Source organism: Tupaia chinensis, unplaced genomic scaffold (assembly GCF_000334495.1).
Source record: "Tupaia chinensis unplaced genomic scaffold, TupChi_1.0 Scaffold142716_1, whole genome shotgun sequence".
Lineage (NCBI taxonomy): Eukaryota > Metazoa > Chordata > Mammalia > Scandentia > Tupaiidae > Tupaia > Tupaia belangeri.
In genome coordinates, this window is record NW_006202562.1 from 704,296 (window position 1) to 720,038 (window position 15,743).

At 48.1% G+C, this 15,743-nt stretch overlaps 1 protein-coding gene across 1 annotated transcript in view; it reads left to right on the plus strand.

Annotated features, from left to right (window-relative positions):
* Nucleotides 1-411: 411 nt before the first annotated feature.
* The window catches only part of APMAP (adipocyte plasma membrane associated protein), a gene marked incomplete at its 5' end in the record, with an annotated part of 26,833 nt that continues 11,501 nt past the window's right edge, over nucleotides 412-15,743 (plus strand). Inside the window, 4 exon segments of the mRNA XM_014582176.2 lie at nucleotides 412-528; nucleotides 6,122-6,237; nucleotides 13,259-13,351; nucleotides 15,169-15,285. Of these exon segments, the coding sequence (XP_014437662.1) occupies nucleotides 412-528; nucleotides 6,122-6,237; nucleotides 13,259-13,351; nucleotides 15,169-15,285 (443 nt within the window).

Genomic DNA, 15,743 nt, shown 5'->3' on the forward strand with positions numbered 1-15,743 from the left:
GCATGTGCCCATGATCTTAGCAGGAGAACGGATTGCGTCATGGTCATCCCCCTCAGGGATGATTTCTCACTTTCCTCTCTATTGCCGATCTCTGTCTCTCTTCTCTCTGGCAAGCGCACATGCCTATGGCAAAAACCTTAAAAAAAAAAGAAAAGAAAAGAAAGAAAGAAGAAAATATTGGTCTCCCTGGGGATTCCAGATCTTCCAGATCAGCATGTCCCCCACGGCTGGAAGATTAAAAACAGACAGGAAAGAACCAAAGCATGATTGCCAACTCCAGCAAACAGTGCCAGAGTTTAGTCACAAGTCCCAGAGGTCGCACCTTGCAGGGGGTGACTTAGAGGGCGCCCTGCGCCTGCAGAAAGGGCTTTCAGGGGCCGCGCTGACTGCTCCTGCGCTCTCTCCCCGCAGCTCCTTCAGCGGCAGAGTCTTCCGAATGACCTTCCTGATGCTGGCCGTCTCCCTCGCTGTCCCCCTGCTCGGGGCCATGATGCTACTGGAGTCTCCCATAGACCCGCAGCCTCTCAGGTGAGCTGTCCCCCGTCCTCACAGGGGCTGTGCCGCCACGCGTGTAATGGACCGAAGTTAGTTCTGGGGGAAGGAGAGTGATCAAGTCGGTCAGGCTTGAAAGGTAAGTTGTGAGAAACACAGCTTCATGACTTTTTTAGTATTCAGGTGTTTATGTTGAATTTGTTGTGGCCCAAAATATATGCATGGTATTGTCATTGTTTCAAAAACTGCACAGACTGGGGCCAGCAGGTGGTGTGGTGGTTAAAGCACTAGACTCCCACATGACTGATTGTGGTTTGAGTACTGGACTTGGCAGCTTGAAAATTACGCCATGTACATGTGCCAAAAATCCCAGGAGGAAAATAGAGAAGAAGGGATTGTGACATGGCCATCCCCCCGGGAGGTAATTTCTCTTTCAATCTCACTGCCCCCCCCCCTTAGGAAAGTGCATGTGCCCTTTGGCAAAAACCTTAAAAATAAAAACAAAACCAAAAAACCTACACACACCAAAAACAAAAACCAAAAATGAGAGAAATATAAGTACTAGAGATATTTCATCATAATTCACTTGAAGTAGTACTTGCATACACAAATGAAGATTAAGTTACCTAAGCTTTATAAGTAGCGGTTTATAAAATAATCTGTAATTAATGTTCTACTTTTCTGAAGTTGTCTTTCCCCATGGAGGGCTCTGAGTGCAGTCTATTATAAATTGAAGGAAGCAGCATGCACTCGGGCCCATGGGACATACCCACACTCGCTGTCATAGTGGTGCGGAGCTGGGCTCTCATCGGGGAGATGGCTCAGGACCTCAGTGCAGAGTTGGCTGCAGGAGGGCCACACAGGCTGGTTCTCCTTGAAGCTACTGATGGGGATGAAGCCATCGGAGTTTTGTTTATTTTCTTTATTCATTGTAGAACACATGCACAAGGGACAGAGAGAGCAGCGTGCCCGACAGGGTATGGCCATACTACAGTCCCTTTCTGCTTCTCCAGCCCATTGGGTCCTAGGTACTCACACGCCTGGCTGAGTGGGCCTGGGGTTGGAACTGGAGTTGCCAGGTGAGCTCTGGCTTCTCCTGAGCAGCACGTTACTGCTGTGCCATGAGGCCAGCTCTTTTTCCCCCTGCAGCCCCTGGGCTGAGGTGTAGACGGGGTAGGGTTCTCTGCCTCTCCTCTCTGCACGGTCAATGTAAGATCACAGGCTATAAAGCACCAGGAAGCCGAGGCTTATTTTAGATGAACTCGTCCTCATAAGGCTTTACAACGTCCAGGTAAGAGCCATGTGTAGTTACAGAGACTATAACACATGTAACTGAGTAATGAGCTGGCGTTTTCTAAATGGAAGTTAGGGCTGTGTGTTGGAGTCTGCTCATTAAACTGTGCCCAGCAGCTCGAGGCAGGTTCCCAGCTGGGGCAGAAGCTCAGGACGCCCCTGCCCTCAGGCTGGTGCACGCTGCTGGGTTTCCCATTGGCAGAAGCACAGCACCCTGGAGATGTACTCGGCTCTGCAAGGTTGTGCCATCACGGAGCGCTGGTGCCCGCATTTCTGGTGTGCTGGTGGGTCCTCAGGGCCTCGGAGGCCTAAGGGTATGCTGAGTACCATCTCCATGACATGCTGGGGGCCCCTCTTGCTCCCCTGACATGCTGGGGGCCCCTCTTGCTGGCCCCCTCAACATGGAAGGACGGCTGGGGCATCCCTGGTAGAAACCAACCTGGGCCTTCTCGGAAAACCCAATTGGCTCTGGCAACAGGGAGGATAGTATCTGGAGTGGGGGACTGGGAGCACAGCAGGGCTAGCTCTCTGGGACAGGAAGTGAGGGCAGAAGACGGCTTGGAGCTTCGTGCCTGGAACCTATGCCCTTAGGGACGGCGCTGTCTCTGTGAGGAGGGTGAGGAGGTGCAGCAGGAGGAGGGCGTGTGACCCTGGCCAGCAACTGAGAGGACCCGTGGCCAGCGAGAACTGGAGGTCAGACAGGGCAAGTTATGTCTGGGGAGTAGGTAAGCGGGCAAGGAAGTGGGAGAAGCACAGTGAAGTCATCCAGCTGCCAGGGACCTCCTGTCACCTGATTGAGAGGTGACTGTGCAAAGGATCAGAGTGCGAGTCACTGCAGAGCTCTGGAGACAGGGCGCGGGCCACCCTCAGAGCTCTGGGCTTGGATGAGCTGAGCTTGGGGATGATGGCGCTGACAGCACCGCCAGGCTTCCTCACAGCTGTCTTCAGACACAAAGCGAGTGAAGTGCCTGTTCGGTGGAAGTTAGTGCTTGACCTCGCTCTGCCGTTGTCCCCAACCGGGCAGCGCAGACTGTGCAGGTGAACAGGAGTAGGCCCTGGCCGGCAGGAGTGGGCAGCGGAAGCGTCTGAGACTCTGCCTTCAGGGTGCTGGATTGCCCCATAGCTTAAACCACACTTGGCACCGAACGGTGGGCCAGGATGGGGGCAGGGCCCGAGATGGAGCATGGACAAAAGCCTGGGGACTCTGCTGGTTGTGGAGCATGGACTCTGTTGGTCCTGATGTGCCAGGAATTCCTCCAGGAAGGCTGCAGGGCAAGTTCTGTCTGGGGAGTAGGTGAGCGGGCAAGGAAGTGGGAGAAGCACAGTGAAGTCATCCAGCTGCCAGGGACCTGCAAAATCTGCCATGCAAAGCCAGCTTCCCTCTCCGTCTTGGAAGGTTAGAGGAATGTCATAGACATACCATAGATGATGTCCTGGTTTCCGCAGGGCACCGACAGTGTCTTTCAGGGTTCCTTTGACAGGTGGTGAGACAAGAGTAGAGTGACGGCCGTCCGTACGCCGTATGTGGTTGGGACGGGTACAGGAAAGCCTGTGTCAGTCCAGGTCTCAACTGCAGAGACCAGAATGGCCTGGATTGCACGGAGACCTCTCCCTAAGCCTTCCTGAGTGCCAGCTCCGAGGTTCTGTCTCCACTGCTGGTCAGGTGTGTGGATGCTCAACCCCTGAGTTTTACGTCCTGTGTTCCTATTTTCCTTGATGTCCCTGACCCCCATAAAGGTTGTCACTGCTCCTGATTATCTTCTGTGTCTTCCAGTTTCTTCCTGGGAATGAAACGTGTGCTGTTACAGGCTTTCTCTGCTAGCAGAATTACTGTACTTTTCCTGTTTGTCTATAGAATTATAGCAGCAGAATCTGTTCTCTAAAACACTCAGCATTTTTTAACCTTAAATTTTACTTTAATTCATGAGTATATTTGAAAAAACACCTAGAATAGCCATGCTCTTCTCTAAAGATTAATCTTTTTTAAGTGTCAGAAAGTGTATATGCTCATGAGAGGGAGAGAGGAAGCATCCCCAATGGGGCATGGTCACCCCACAATCCTGTTTCACCATTTCTTCATCCTCTCCGGATGTAGGGCATACACACACATGCACGTGGCATATTTTTCAAGTCTCTGGGTGCTACATGGGATCTGGCTTCCCATACACAGAACTTTTTATTTTTTTAGGAATTATTTTATTATTTTTTTTTTTGGAGAGGTTGTCGCTATAAGGTGCATGTGCTCGCCAGACAGAGAGAGAGAGACATAGAGACAGAAAGCGAGAAATCACCCCCCGGGGGGATGGTCACGCTGCAATCCCTTCTCCTCCATTCTCCTCTCGGGATCTTGGGCACGCACGCACACGTGCCCGGCGTGAGTTTTAAGCCACTGGGTCTGGGACACGAACCACGGTCGACTACGTGGGAGTCCAGCGACATAGCCATTACGCTAACTGGTGGTTCCCAAGAGTAATTTTTATATAACTTTATTTATTTATTTTAATTTGACCAGAGAGGGACAGAGTGAAGAGAGGGAGAAAGAGAGACAGAGAGAGAGAAAGGGAGAAAGCAAACCACCAGGTCTGGGACTTGAACCACAGTCGCCCTTAACCACCATGCCACCTGCTGGCCTCCCATGCACAGAACTTAACTGCTATGCCGTGGGGCTGGCCTTACATAATAATCTCATTGTGTTTTTCTGGATAGAAACCAGGTCTTCTCCCAGAGTGACTGTGGGATGCAGACTGACACGGCTACTCCTCAGCCAGCAGCCGAGGAGGTGGTGACCCCAGGACTGTCTTGGCCTCGGGTGTTTGTGTGAGACATACCTGTCACATGTACAGGTGACACTTAGGAAGTCTGATCTCATAGGGAAGACCAAAGAGTGACCATGGTCAGGCAAGTCACGGAGAGACTAGGGTACAGTTGGAAGCCAGAAAACGTGGCCCAGCCGAAGCGCTCCGGGGGCTAGCCGGAGATCTCTGGCTTCTCAATGTCCACGGGCCCTGCTGGGCCTGCGCTGGGCTTCCTGCCACCCGTCCTTGACTCCGCTGCCTGCCCACAGGAGTTGGGGCCCTTTTTGGCATTCTGTGACGTAAATTGTCTTCCAGTCTCCCTGCTGAGATGCCCCTCAGGCTCCTTGTGGGCAGGGACGGTGCGCGAGCAGTTTGAGTCACAAGCACTTCTCGAGGGTTTGCTGTGTATAGGGCCTGCAGCCAGGCACAGGGACCCAGTGCAGGGGTGGTCGAGTGCTGTGGCGTGCACGCTCAGCGCCTGGCTGTCACTTTCCGTGCCGCCTGTCTGCTGCTTCCTCCTCACACTCTGGAGGAGGCCCTGCCGAGATGAGAGTTGAGCCCAGCACGTTTTCACCCAGACTGGGGCCGCTGCAGGACTGTGAGCAGATATGGACTGCTGGGCCGAGAGGTCTGTAGGGGACCAGGAAGAAGCAGGAAAGGCCAGGGTCGGTGCAGCGGATGTAGGGAGGAGGGTGACTGGTGGCCCAAGACGAGATGTGTTTGCGCATGGGTGGGAAGGATGAGTAGAGAGGGAAGTTTCTGGAACTGTGTCCGTGTGAGGGGAAGGGACCCAGGGCCAGTGGAGACTGCTCCAGTCTCAGGGAGAGCTCAGTGGGCCCAGAGGACAGCAGACAGAGCACCTGTGCTGGGCTACGTGTGGAGGCTGTGGGCACCGGGCAGTGTCCCCTCATTCCTCCCCTTCTCTGTAAAGCAGGAGGCAAGGCCGTCCCCTGTGAGATTGGATATCACCCCCTCCTTCTCAGCGCTGGATGGGCACAGGAGGTCTGCCTGCCCGGGACTTGGTGGGGCGGGGGGTGTGCATCCTCTGGCATGCCCTCAGGTGCCTGATGACCGTGCACCCTCACATCAGCCATGCTCACCTTGGCAGTTATTTTGTACCGTGACCTTTTCTGATATTTCAGATAGCTTTTCAGTTCTTTAAAAGTTAATTTTTTCCTTGAGCAGGAGAGAGAGCACGAGTGCACCCTTAACAGTGTTATGTCACCACAGTGCACCCCATCCCCAGCCTGCCACGGCTCACAGGCTCCAGTGACCCTGGCGTGTTCAGAGAGGTCTCCAGACATGAGTCTGGGACTACCCCGTGTAGGTCACTCGCGGTGCTGTGTCCTGCTGCCGTGTCCTGTCCACCGCCACCCGACCCCTCTGCAAGGTCTCTTCTTAGCCTGTGTGTTTCTGGCAACTGGGGATGTAGCAGGTCATGTTTGCCCACTTTTATCTGTGTTTGTGCACTAGGTCCCCAGTAAGCATTCTCTCCGTGTGTACTTTCACAGACAAGTCCCTGTGATTGCATTATTTTACAGCTTCAAAGAACCTCCTCTTTTGCTCGGTGTTTTGCAACCAAATACGAAGTTACGAGAGGCAGAAAGGCTATTTGAAAATCAACTTATCGGGCCAGAGTCCATAGCAAATATTGGGGGTAAGTAAACCCTTGGAGCCACAGTGGCTGATGGGGAGCCTTGGGGGTGGCCTGTGGCTTGGGACCAGGCTGGGTTCTGTGGGAGGGTCCCCGGGGTAAAGCTCTTTCTGTTGGTCTGGCCTGTTGGGGCTGCATTCCCTTCCAGTGCTGCGTGATTTTGAGTTCACCCCTATAGAGCGCTTCATTAATGTGCTCACACGTGATGGGAAACAGGTGACATTCAGACCTTGTAGTTCATTTGTCCAAGGCGGGTAGGGACTCCCAGCACATCGTCTCTTAGCTCAGCTTGGCTTTGTTTGGATTCATTTTGAAATGAAGGCGAACAGTTCTATTTCCACTGTAGTTTTTCCTTAAATCTCACTGTAGTGAGTGCACTTAAGATGACGTGCTTGATTGAGCCATTGCACAGTGTATTTTGGATGGAAAATTCATTTGTGTGTTGTGATGGGAAAAAAAAATTATAAAAAAAAAAAAAAAGATGACTTTCTCTTCCCACGCTTAACACCTGGGGTCCCGTCTGGTTCTAACACCTGTAAGGCATTTTATATTTTACGTGTTAAAGGGAGAATTTAGTGTTGAAAAGGCACAGCACGTGAAAAGGTGTATGAACTTGAGCTGGTGCGAGGCATTCTCAGGGGCTGATTTTCATCATCCCACACCTGGATGTGGCTGGGATGTGGCATTCAGCGTGCTTCTGTCCCATTTCCAGGGCCAGCCAGTGGCCACTCTGCATGCTGTTCACTTAGGTCTGGCCCTTGCTGTCTGACACAGGCCCCGAAGACTGCCCATTTCCGCACTTGTTTTGAATCTTGGCTGGCAAAGTCAAAGCCATTTCAAGAGTAAGTGTTTTGTAATAGAACTTCATATCTCTCTTTTAAAAGACAGTATTTGTTAGTAAGTTTTTTCTTGGTGAAAAATCAAATATTGCTATTTAAAACTGGAACTTAGAGGAGGCCAAGTGCAAACTGGTGCTCTCTCCTGCCCTCCCAGAGAGTAAGAGGGTTTTCCTGCCTCTTCCCGTTCCTGGGCCATTCTCACTGTACTTCGTCACCACACCTTTTTTGTCTTTCTCCTCCTTGAGGAGCTGGTTATTGGCTAGGTGACATTTCTGGTCAGGCACTGAGGGGACTCTGGTTACTCCCCTTTGGGTGTGAACTCAGGGAGTGCCTGGCAGCTGCCTCCTTTGGAAGTTGTCCTGGGGGCAGGTTGTAGGCAGCAGAGGGAGGTCCTAACCTCAGGAGAGAGCTAGCACTTTAATGATGCCAATTAAGGTACATTATTGAAGTTGTTTTTCAGTAGATTTTATTTTTAAGAGCAGTTTTTAGGTTCACAGCAAAATTGAGTAGAAGGTCAATTTGATTTTGAGCAGAGATTTTTTTTTTTGTTTTTTGGAGAGGTTTTCGCTATAGGGCGCGTGCGCTCGCCAGACAGAGAGAGACAGAGGGACAGAAAGTGAGAAATCACCCCCCCCAGGGGGGATGGTCACGCCTCAATCCCTTCTCCTCCATTCTCCTCTCAGGATCTTGGGCACGCATGCACACACGCCCGGCGTGAGTTTTAAGCCACTGGGTCCGGGACGCGAACCGCGGTCGACTACGTGGGAGTCCAGCGACATAGCCATTACGTTAACTGCTGGTTCCCTTGAGTAGAGATTTTCTGTGAAAGAGTTTTTAAGGCGAATCAGTGTTGGATTTTGCTCATTTGTACTCATTCATTGCTTCTCCCGTTACCAACACCCCCACCAGAGGGTGCCTTGGTTATAGCCGATGAGCTCACACAGACCCTTAACACCCAGCATCTGTAGTTTATGTTAGGTTCACCCTTGACAGCAGGCAGAGCACCTGTGCTGGGCACACCCCTTGGGGGTGTGCATTCTACAGGGTTGGGTGAATGTTGGGTGATGTGTACCCACCATTACAGTACCATACAGGGACGTTCTGTTGCCAGAAAATCCTTAGTGCGCTACCTGTTCATCTCTTCCTCCCCATTAACTGAGGATGACCTCAGAGTTCTATATTGTCTCTGTAGTTTCGCCTTTTCCAGAATTTCATGTAGTTGGAATCTCACAGTGTGTAGCCTTTTCGGATTGCCATAATTCACTTAGTAATATGCCTTTGAGGTTCCCCTGTCTTTTCCTGGCTTGATAGCTCATTTCTTTTTTGGCACTGACTAGTATTTCATCCTGAGGAAGTGCTGCTGTCTGTCCACGCACCTGCTGAAGGACATGTGGTTTCCAACTTCAGGCAGTTATGAATAAACTATGTCTGTTTGCAGGTTTTTGGGTAGACTTAAGTTTTCAACTCATTTGGGTAAATACCAAGGAGCATGATTGCTAGATTGTAAGCTACCAGTAAGTTTAATTTAGTAAGAAGCAGCCACGGAGACCAGCAGTTAGTATAATGGCTATGTTGCTGAACTCCCATGTAGCCGACTGTGGTTCAAGTCCCAGACCGGTGGATTAAACTCACACCAGGCACGTGTGTGTGCGTGTCCAAGATCCCGAGAGGAGAATGGAGGAGAAAGGATTGTGGCATGGCTATCCCCCCAGGGGGGGTGATTTCTCGCTTTCTATCTCTCTGTCTCTCTTTGTCTTTCTGGCGAGCGCATGCACCCTATCGCAAAAACCTCTCAAAAAAAAAAAAAAAAAGAAGCAGCAGCAGACACACTGCCTTCCAAACTGGTTGTACCATTTTGCATTTCCATTGTCAATGAAAGAGAGTTCCTGATCACATCCTTGCCTTTATTTTTTAAAAATTATTTTGATTTTTTTATTATTATCTTTTAATTTCGCCAGAGAGAAACTGAGAGGGAGAGGGAAAGTGAGAAAATAAGTCTAGGACTCGAACCGTGGTCAACCATGTGGGAGTCCAGCGCCCTAATCGCCACACCATTTGCTGGCCCTCCTGGCCAGTGTTTATTCCTGCCAGGTTTTTGGGTTTTGACCATTGTGGAAGGAATATAGTGGGGCATCTATCTTTCTGTTGTTTTAGTTTGCATGGTTTGATAACATATAATATACATCTTTCCATATGATGTACATCTTTTTGTGTGCTTACTAGAAAACTGTATGTTTTATTTGGTGAAGCATGTGTTTACCTCTTTTGCCCAATTTTATAAGTGGGTTGCTCATTTTGTTATTGTTGCGTTTTAAGCTTTCTTTGTGTAGTTCAAATAACAGTCCTTTATCAGATAGTCTTGCAAATATTTTCTCCCAGTCTGTGGTTTATCTTCTCACTCTCTTGACAGTGTCTTTTGCAGAGCAGAATTATTTAATTTGAATAAACTCCAGGTTACCAATGATTTCTTCATGGATCTTGCCTTTGGTATGTTGCATCTAAAATGTCATCATTATATCCAAGGTCACCTAGCTTTTCTTCTGTGTTATGTTCCATGGAAGATAGTTTATAGTTTTGCATTTTACATTTAATTCTGTGATCATGTTGAGTTACTTTTTGTGAAGGGTGTAAGGTATCCACATTCATCTTTTGGATGTGTGTGTCTCTTTGTTCTAGCACCATTTGTGGAAAACATTACATTTTTTCTGTTGCATTGCTTTCGCTCATTTATCGAAGATAAGTTGATTATGTGGGTTTATTTTTGGCCTCTTTATTCTGGTCCATTGATCTGTTTGTTCTTTTGCTAATACCACATTTTCTTGATTATAATAGCTTTATAGTGAGTCTTAAAGTTGGGTAATATCAGTTCTCTGACTTCATACTTTTTCTTCAACATTGTGTTGGCTTTTGGGGTCTTTGTCTTCTTCCTTATAAACTTTAGGATAATTTTGTCGATGTCTACAAAATAAATGAGACAAAGACTCAAAAAAGGGGATTCTCGAGACTCACACAGACTGAGAAAGGGGATTCCCTGCACTGGAGAACTGATCATTAAACAGGAGTGAGGAGTGGCTGTATTGGATTAATTTCTACTGTATTGTTACTGTTTTCTTTGTCCTTTTATTTCTGTTTTGCCTTCCATCTTTGTCTGTGTATGTGTGTGTGTGTACGTTTTTTTTTTTTTTTTTTTGAAGAGGTTTTTGCTACAGGGTGCGTGGGCTCGCCAGACAGATAGACAGTGCGAAATCACCCCCCAGGGGGGAGGGATGGCCACACCTCAGTCCCTTCTCCTCCATTCTCCTCTTGGGATCTTGGGCATGCATGCACACGTGCCTGGCGTGAGACTTAAGCCACCGGGTCTGGGACGCAAACTGCGGTCAACTACATGGGAGTCCAGCGACATAGCCATTACGCTAACTGCTGGTCCCTGTGTGTGTACTTTTAAATTGAGCATTGGATAATGATGACATTTTCTTTCTCTTCTTGACATATCAGGCTGGGATTTTGATTGGATTGCATTGAGTCTATAGAACAAGTTGGAAGAATGACATCTTCATATTATTGAGTCTTCCTATCCATGAACGTGGAATGTCTTCCCATTTATTTAATTCGTTAACTTTTTTCTTCAGAATTTTGCTATAGGGCGCATGCGCTCAACAGACAGACAGAGAGAGACAGAGAGATAGAAAGCGAGAAATCACCCCCCGGGGGGATGGCCATGCCGCAATCCCTTCTCCTCCATTCTCCTCTCGAGATCTTGGGCACGCACGCACATGTGCCTGGTGTGAGTTTAAGCCACTGGGTGCGGGACTTGAACTGCAGTCAACTATGTGGGAGTCCAGCCATTATACCAACTGCTGGTCCTTCGAGCATATTTTAACACAATTTAAATTGGACAGTTGTCCCTGGACTTCTGGGCAACTCTGGCTAGCCTTGTGGTCGACTTGATATTTAAGTTCTGGAAAAGGGAAAATGCTGTACAAAAACGAAAGTGCAGGAATAAGGTAGAGAAACAATTGGATTGGTCACAACTGGACAGTAGGCCGCCCAAAAGGTGGGCTTCTGTGATTGACTTAAGTGCGACTAGTGTGAGTGGCTGTAACTTAGCAACCAGCTCAGGAAAACAGCCTAAAATGTATGATTTCAGCCTATCCATAGGAATCTAAGTATGGGAGTACAGCAGCTGTTTTAGGCCAAAATAGTTTAAACAGCTCCATACCTTGTTTAGAAGTATATTGTTTAATGCCCCCAGTTGCTGAGCATCAGGAATTTGGGGATATTTCAGCTATCTTTCTGTTATTGGTTTCTAGTTTTATCCTATTGTAATTTGAGCACATACATTGTTTTTTTTTTTTTGTTCATTTAATTTTATTAATTATTATTTTAAAATTTGCTATAGGTCCCATGTGCTCATCAGAGAGAGGCTGTGAGAAAGAGAGAAATGAAAAAGTGAGAAAGCAAGCTGCCATGTTTGGGGCTCAAATCCCAATTGGCCACATGGGAGTCCAGCACCTTAACCACCACCCCACCTGCTGGCCCCACATTATATGACTCCTATTTATCAAATATTCCTTGCGGACTTGAGAAGAATGTGTTCTTTACCATTGTTGGATGGAGTGGTTGATAGATATCAATCATAGCCAGTTGATTGATGGTGCTGTTGAGTCCAACTTCTGTGTGTTTTTCTGGTTTTCTACTTGCTAGGTGGTTTGTTTCTAGTAGAGGGGTATTGAAGTCTCTTTTAGCAGAATCTATTTTTCCTTGCAATTCTATCAGTTTTTGCCTCACGTATTTTGACCCTTGTGAGGGTTAGGTCATGTCTTTGGAGACTTGACCCTTCCATCATTATGTGGTGCCTCCCTGTCCCTGATAAATTTCCTTGCTCTGAGTTCCGCTGTGTCTGAAATCAGTATCCTGCTTTCTGTCAGTGTTAACATAGTATTTTTTCCTTCATCTCTTTAGTTTAAATTTATATATGTCTTTATGTGAATTTCATATACATAGCATATACTCGGGTCTTGTATTTCAGTCCACTCTGACAATGTCTGTCTTTTAATTGGCATATTTAGGCCATTGATGTTAAACTGATTATTGATTACAGCATTCCTCACTTAATGACTGAGTTCCAGTCAGTAAGCAAGGAGCTTAAAGGCAGATGTCTTGTGCGTTGTGGCACTGTGGGGTATGTATTTTTCAATAGATGTCACACGACACCACACTAGAATAATGTATAATTCCATCTACACCTAATGTGTGTTAGAGAAGCTCCAGGAAGTGACAAGGTGCAGTCATTTTCCTGTGTTCTGAATACTAGTGTGGACGCACGGTGAAGTTCAGCTTTCTACGTGAAATGTGCAGTCCCGCGTGACCGGGACCTTCATGCAGTGAACAGTAACCTACTGTGGGGACAAGGCCCAGTCTGAGAAGGGGGTTCCCTGTGCTGGAGAACTGGTCAGAAGTCCACACAGGCAGGTGTTTAAGTGAGGAGTGGTTATCCTGGCTTAGTATTTACTGTATTGTTAATGTTTTCTTTACCCTTGTGTTTGTTTCTATTTCTTTTTCTGTTTGTAGTTTTAAATTAAGCAGTTGAGCCTTTGGTAATGATTCCATTTTTTTCTCCTTCTTAGCCTATCAGTTAAACTTTGTTTTAGATTTTTGTGGTAGTCATCCCAGAGTTTGCAATATACATTTAAAAACTGTGGGACTTTCCCTGAATTTGCGTATCCCTCTTGCTCCAGGGCCATGCTGATTTTCTCTTTATGTTTTGATTTTCGTAGACGTGCTGGTGCTGCTCGTAACAAGCCCTCGTTAGATCCCAGTAGGACTCTTCCTTTAGTAGGATATAGTCACTGTCAGCAGCTGGAACCGACGAGAGTTAAATGTGACAATGTGCCCCCAGTTGCTGAGCGTCACTCTTGGAAGTCTGGATGGGAGAAAGTGTTCACCGTTGCCCTCACAGACTCGCAGCTGCCGCACCCTGGCTCGAGTCAGGGTCTGGGCTGTGCGCTGATTTCCCAGGCCCTCGTACTCATATTTCTTCCCAGACTCTACTTCTCCTTTGTCTTTAGAGCTGCCATTCCTCCCTGGAGACTGGAAGCCGTACAACCCCCTTTGTAGATGGTGGGTGGATGCCGTTTGTATGGGAGCCCTTCAATGCCCTTTTTCTTTTATGTTCTTCTAAACAGATGTGATGTTTACTGGAACAGCGGATGGCCGGGTCGTAAAACTTGAAAATGGCGAAGTAGAGACCGTCGCCCGGTTTGGTTCAGGCCCGTGCAGTAAGTTGTGATGATCCCCTACCCCATGGATATCTCTCTTACTTGTTGGACTGCTGTGTGGAACTACTTTTCCCTAGGAGTATTTCAATTTTTGGAGAAAAGAACCCTTGACCCTGGCAGGTTGAGGGTGTTGCCATGAGCTCTTCATGTGCCAGGTCGTCCCTGGACCTCACAGTCCCAGGTGGTCACCCCATAGAAGCAGTTTTCCATGGCAGTGGCCACAGCACCGGCTCTGCACTTCAGGGACCCCAACCCCTTGCCACTCCACTCAGGCCCTTCTTGGTGAACTCAGAGGGTCATGGGTATTGTTGAGGTGTGGGTGGAAAGGCCGGTGGCTTTATCAATACTGGATGCTTGAATGTGATTCCTGCGTGATCATCTCAGGAATTTCAGCCATGGCTTTCGAAATGAAAATACCAGAAGCCAGGGGCCAGCAGCAGCGTGATAGTTAAGATGCTAGATTCCCACACGGCCCACATGGTTCCAATCTTGGACCTAACGGCTTGAAAATCATGCAGGGCGCATGTGTGTGTGTATATGTGCCAGCAATCCCAAGAGGAGAGTGGAGGAGAAGGGTTTGGGGCATGGCTATCCGTCGGGGAGGTGATATTTCACTTTCCCTTTCTGTTTCTCTCTGGCAAGTGCGTGCACGTCATGGCAAAAACTTTAAAAAAAAAAAAAAAAGGAAAGAAAATTCAGAAGTCATTCAGAGTTTGCAAAACTAGAGTAGAAAAATCTGTTTTAAAGTGGTAGTCCATGGCTCATCACATTTTATATTTTAATAGGTAGAGTGTTTTTTATAGGGTAAGCATCCCTAATCTAAAAACCTGAAGTCAGAAGTTCCCCAGAAGTGGAAACTCTGAGTACCGACATGATGTCCCAAGTGGAGAATCCCACAGCTGGTCTCTTGTGAAAGGTCGCAGTCAGAATTCTGCCAGACAAAGATACCATATAACATTACCTTCAGGCAAGGCGCATGTGAAACATAAGACACATTTCACGTTTAGACTTGGGTCCTACCCCCAAGATATTTCATTATGTCTTTGTAAATATTCTGAAATATGAAAAATCTGGAATCTGAAGCACTTCTGGTCCCAAGCATTTTGGGGAAGGGATGCTTTACCTGTTTAAAAATCTTGCATTTTTACTGTAAAACACAAACAACATGAAAGTCCAAAGGAGAAAGTAAAACCACCTCTGAGTCCTCTCAAAAACATTGTACAGACATCCTTCTGTTCACGGGCGCGTTCACACCCCCTCCCCCCTGCACAGATTCATGTGGTGGATTAACGTGCTACATTTGGTTCTTTAACCTGCCTTCTCCACTCTATTTTGGTGGTAAGTACCCTGCACCAAACCCCCTTAGCAAGCATCTCCCAGTGAGCACCTATGACACCTGTACTTGGAGTAAGTGCCTTCAGGGAGCTCTGCACAGAGCAACCTTCAACAAGCACCCTACATTGAGCCCCCTGCAGCAAGCAGCTACCTGGATCACCCTGCAACGAGCACCCTAAAGTACCTACCTACAGCTAACACCTACCTGAAGCACCTTACAGAAAGCACCCTGAAGTACCTACCTGCAGCCAGCACCTCCCTGGAGCACCCTGCAGCCAGCATTTCCCTGAAGCGCCCTGCAGCAAGCATCTACCTGGAGCGCCCTACAGTGAAAACTTAGAGGGGCATTTCTAGCCTGACGTGATCTTTCTTGTTCTGTAGAGCTCATGTGTGTTTAGGAAGGGGTGGCTGAGTTCTTGCGCTCTGAGAAGGGCACAGCAGAGCCTTGGAGCAGCCTAATTCCCATATGTTTGTTTTCCTAGAAACTCGAGATGATGAGCCTGATTGCGGAAGACCCCTGGGCATCCGGGCCGGGCCCAACAGGACTCTCTTTGTGGCTGATGCATACAAGGGACTATTTGAAGTAAACCCCTGGAAGCGTATGTGACAATGTCTTGTTTCATTCTGTGGCAATTTCAGATATTTTAAACCATATGTACATAAGCAGGTCTAGCAGGGTATATTAGGTGCAGTCTGCTGAGATCTATCCTATGTCCACTTCCTCAGCACCAGTACTGCAGGTGCTGCTCACAGGTGCAGCTGGTCGTGAATGCCTGTGGCTCCTTCGGTCAATATCCCGATTTCCTCTGGTGCTGGTTTTCGTCTTGGGTCTCATTTTGATGATGGTGGACCTCTGCTCTCTGCTCTTGCATCTCTATGGTGGATCTCTGCTCTCCGCCTTCGCATCTCTATGGTGGACCTCTGCTCTCTGCCCTCGTATCTCTGTGGTGGACCTCTGCTCTCCGCCCTCGTATCTCTGTGGAGGACCTCTGCTCTCCTTCCTTGTATCTCTGTGGAGGACCTCTGCTCTCCTTCCTTGTATCTCTGTGGAGGACCT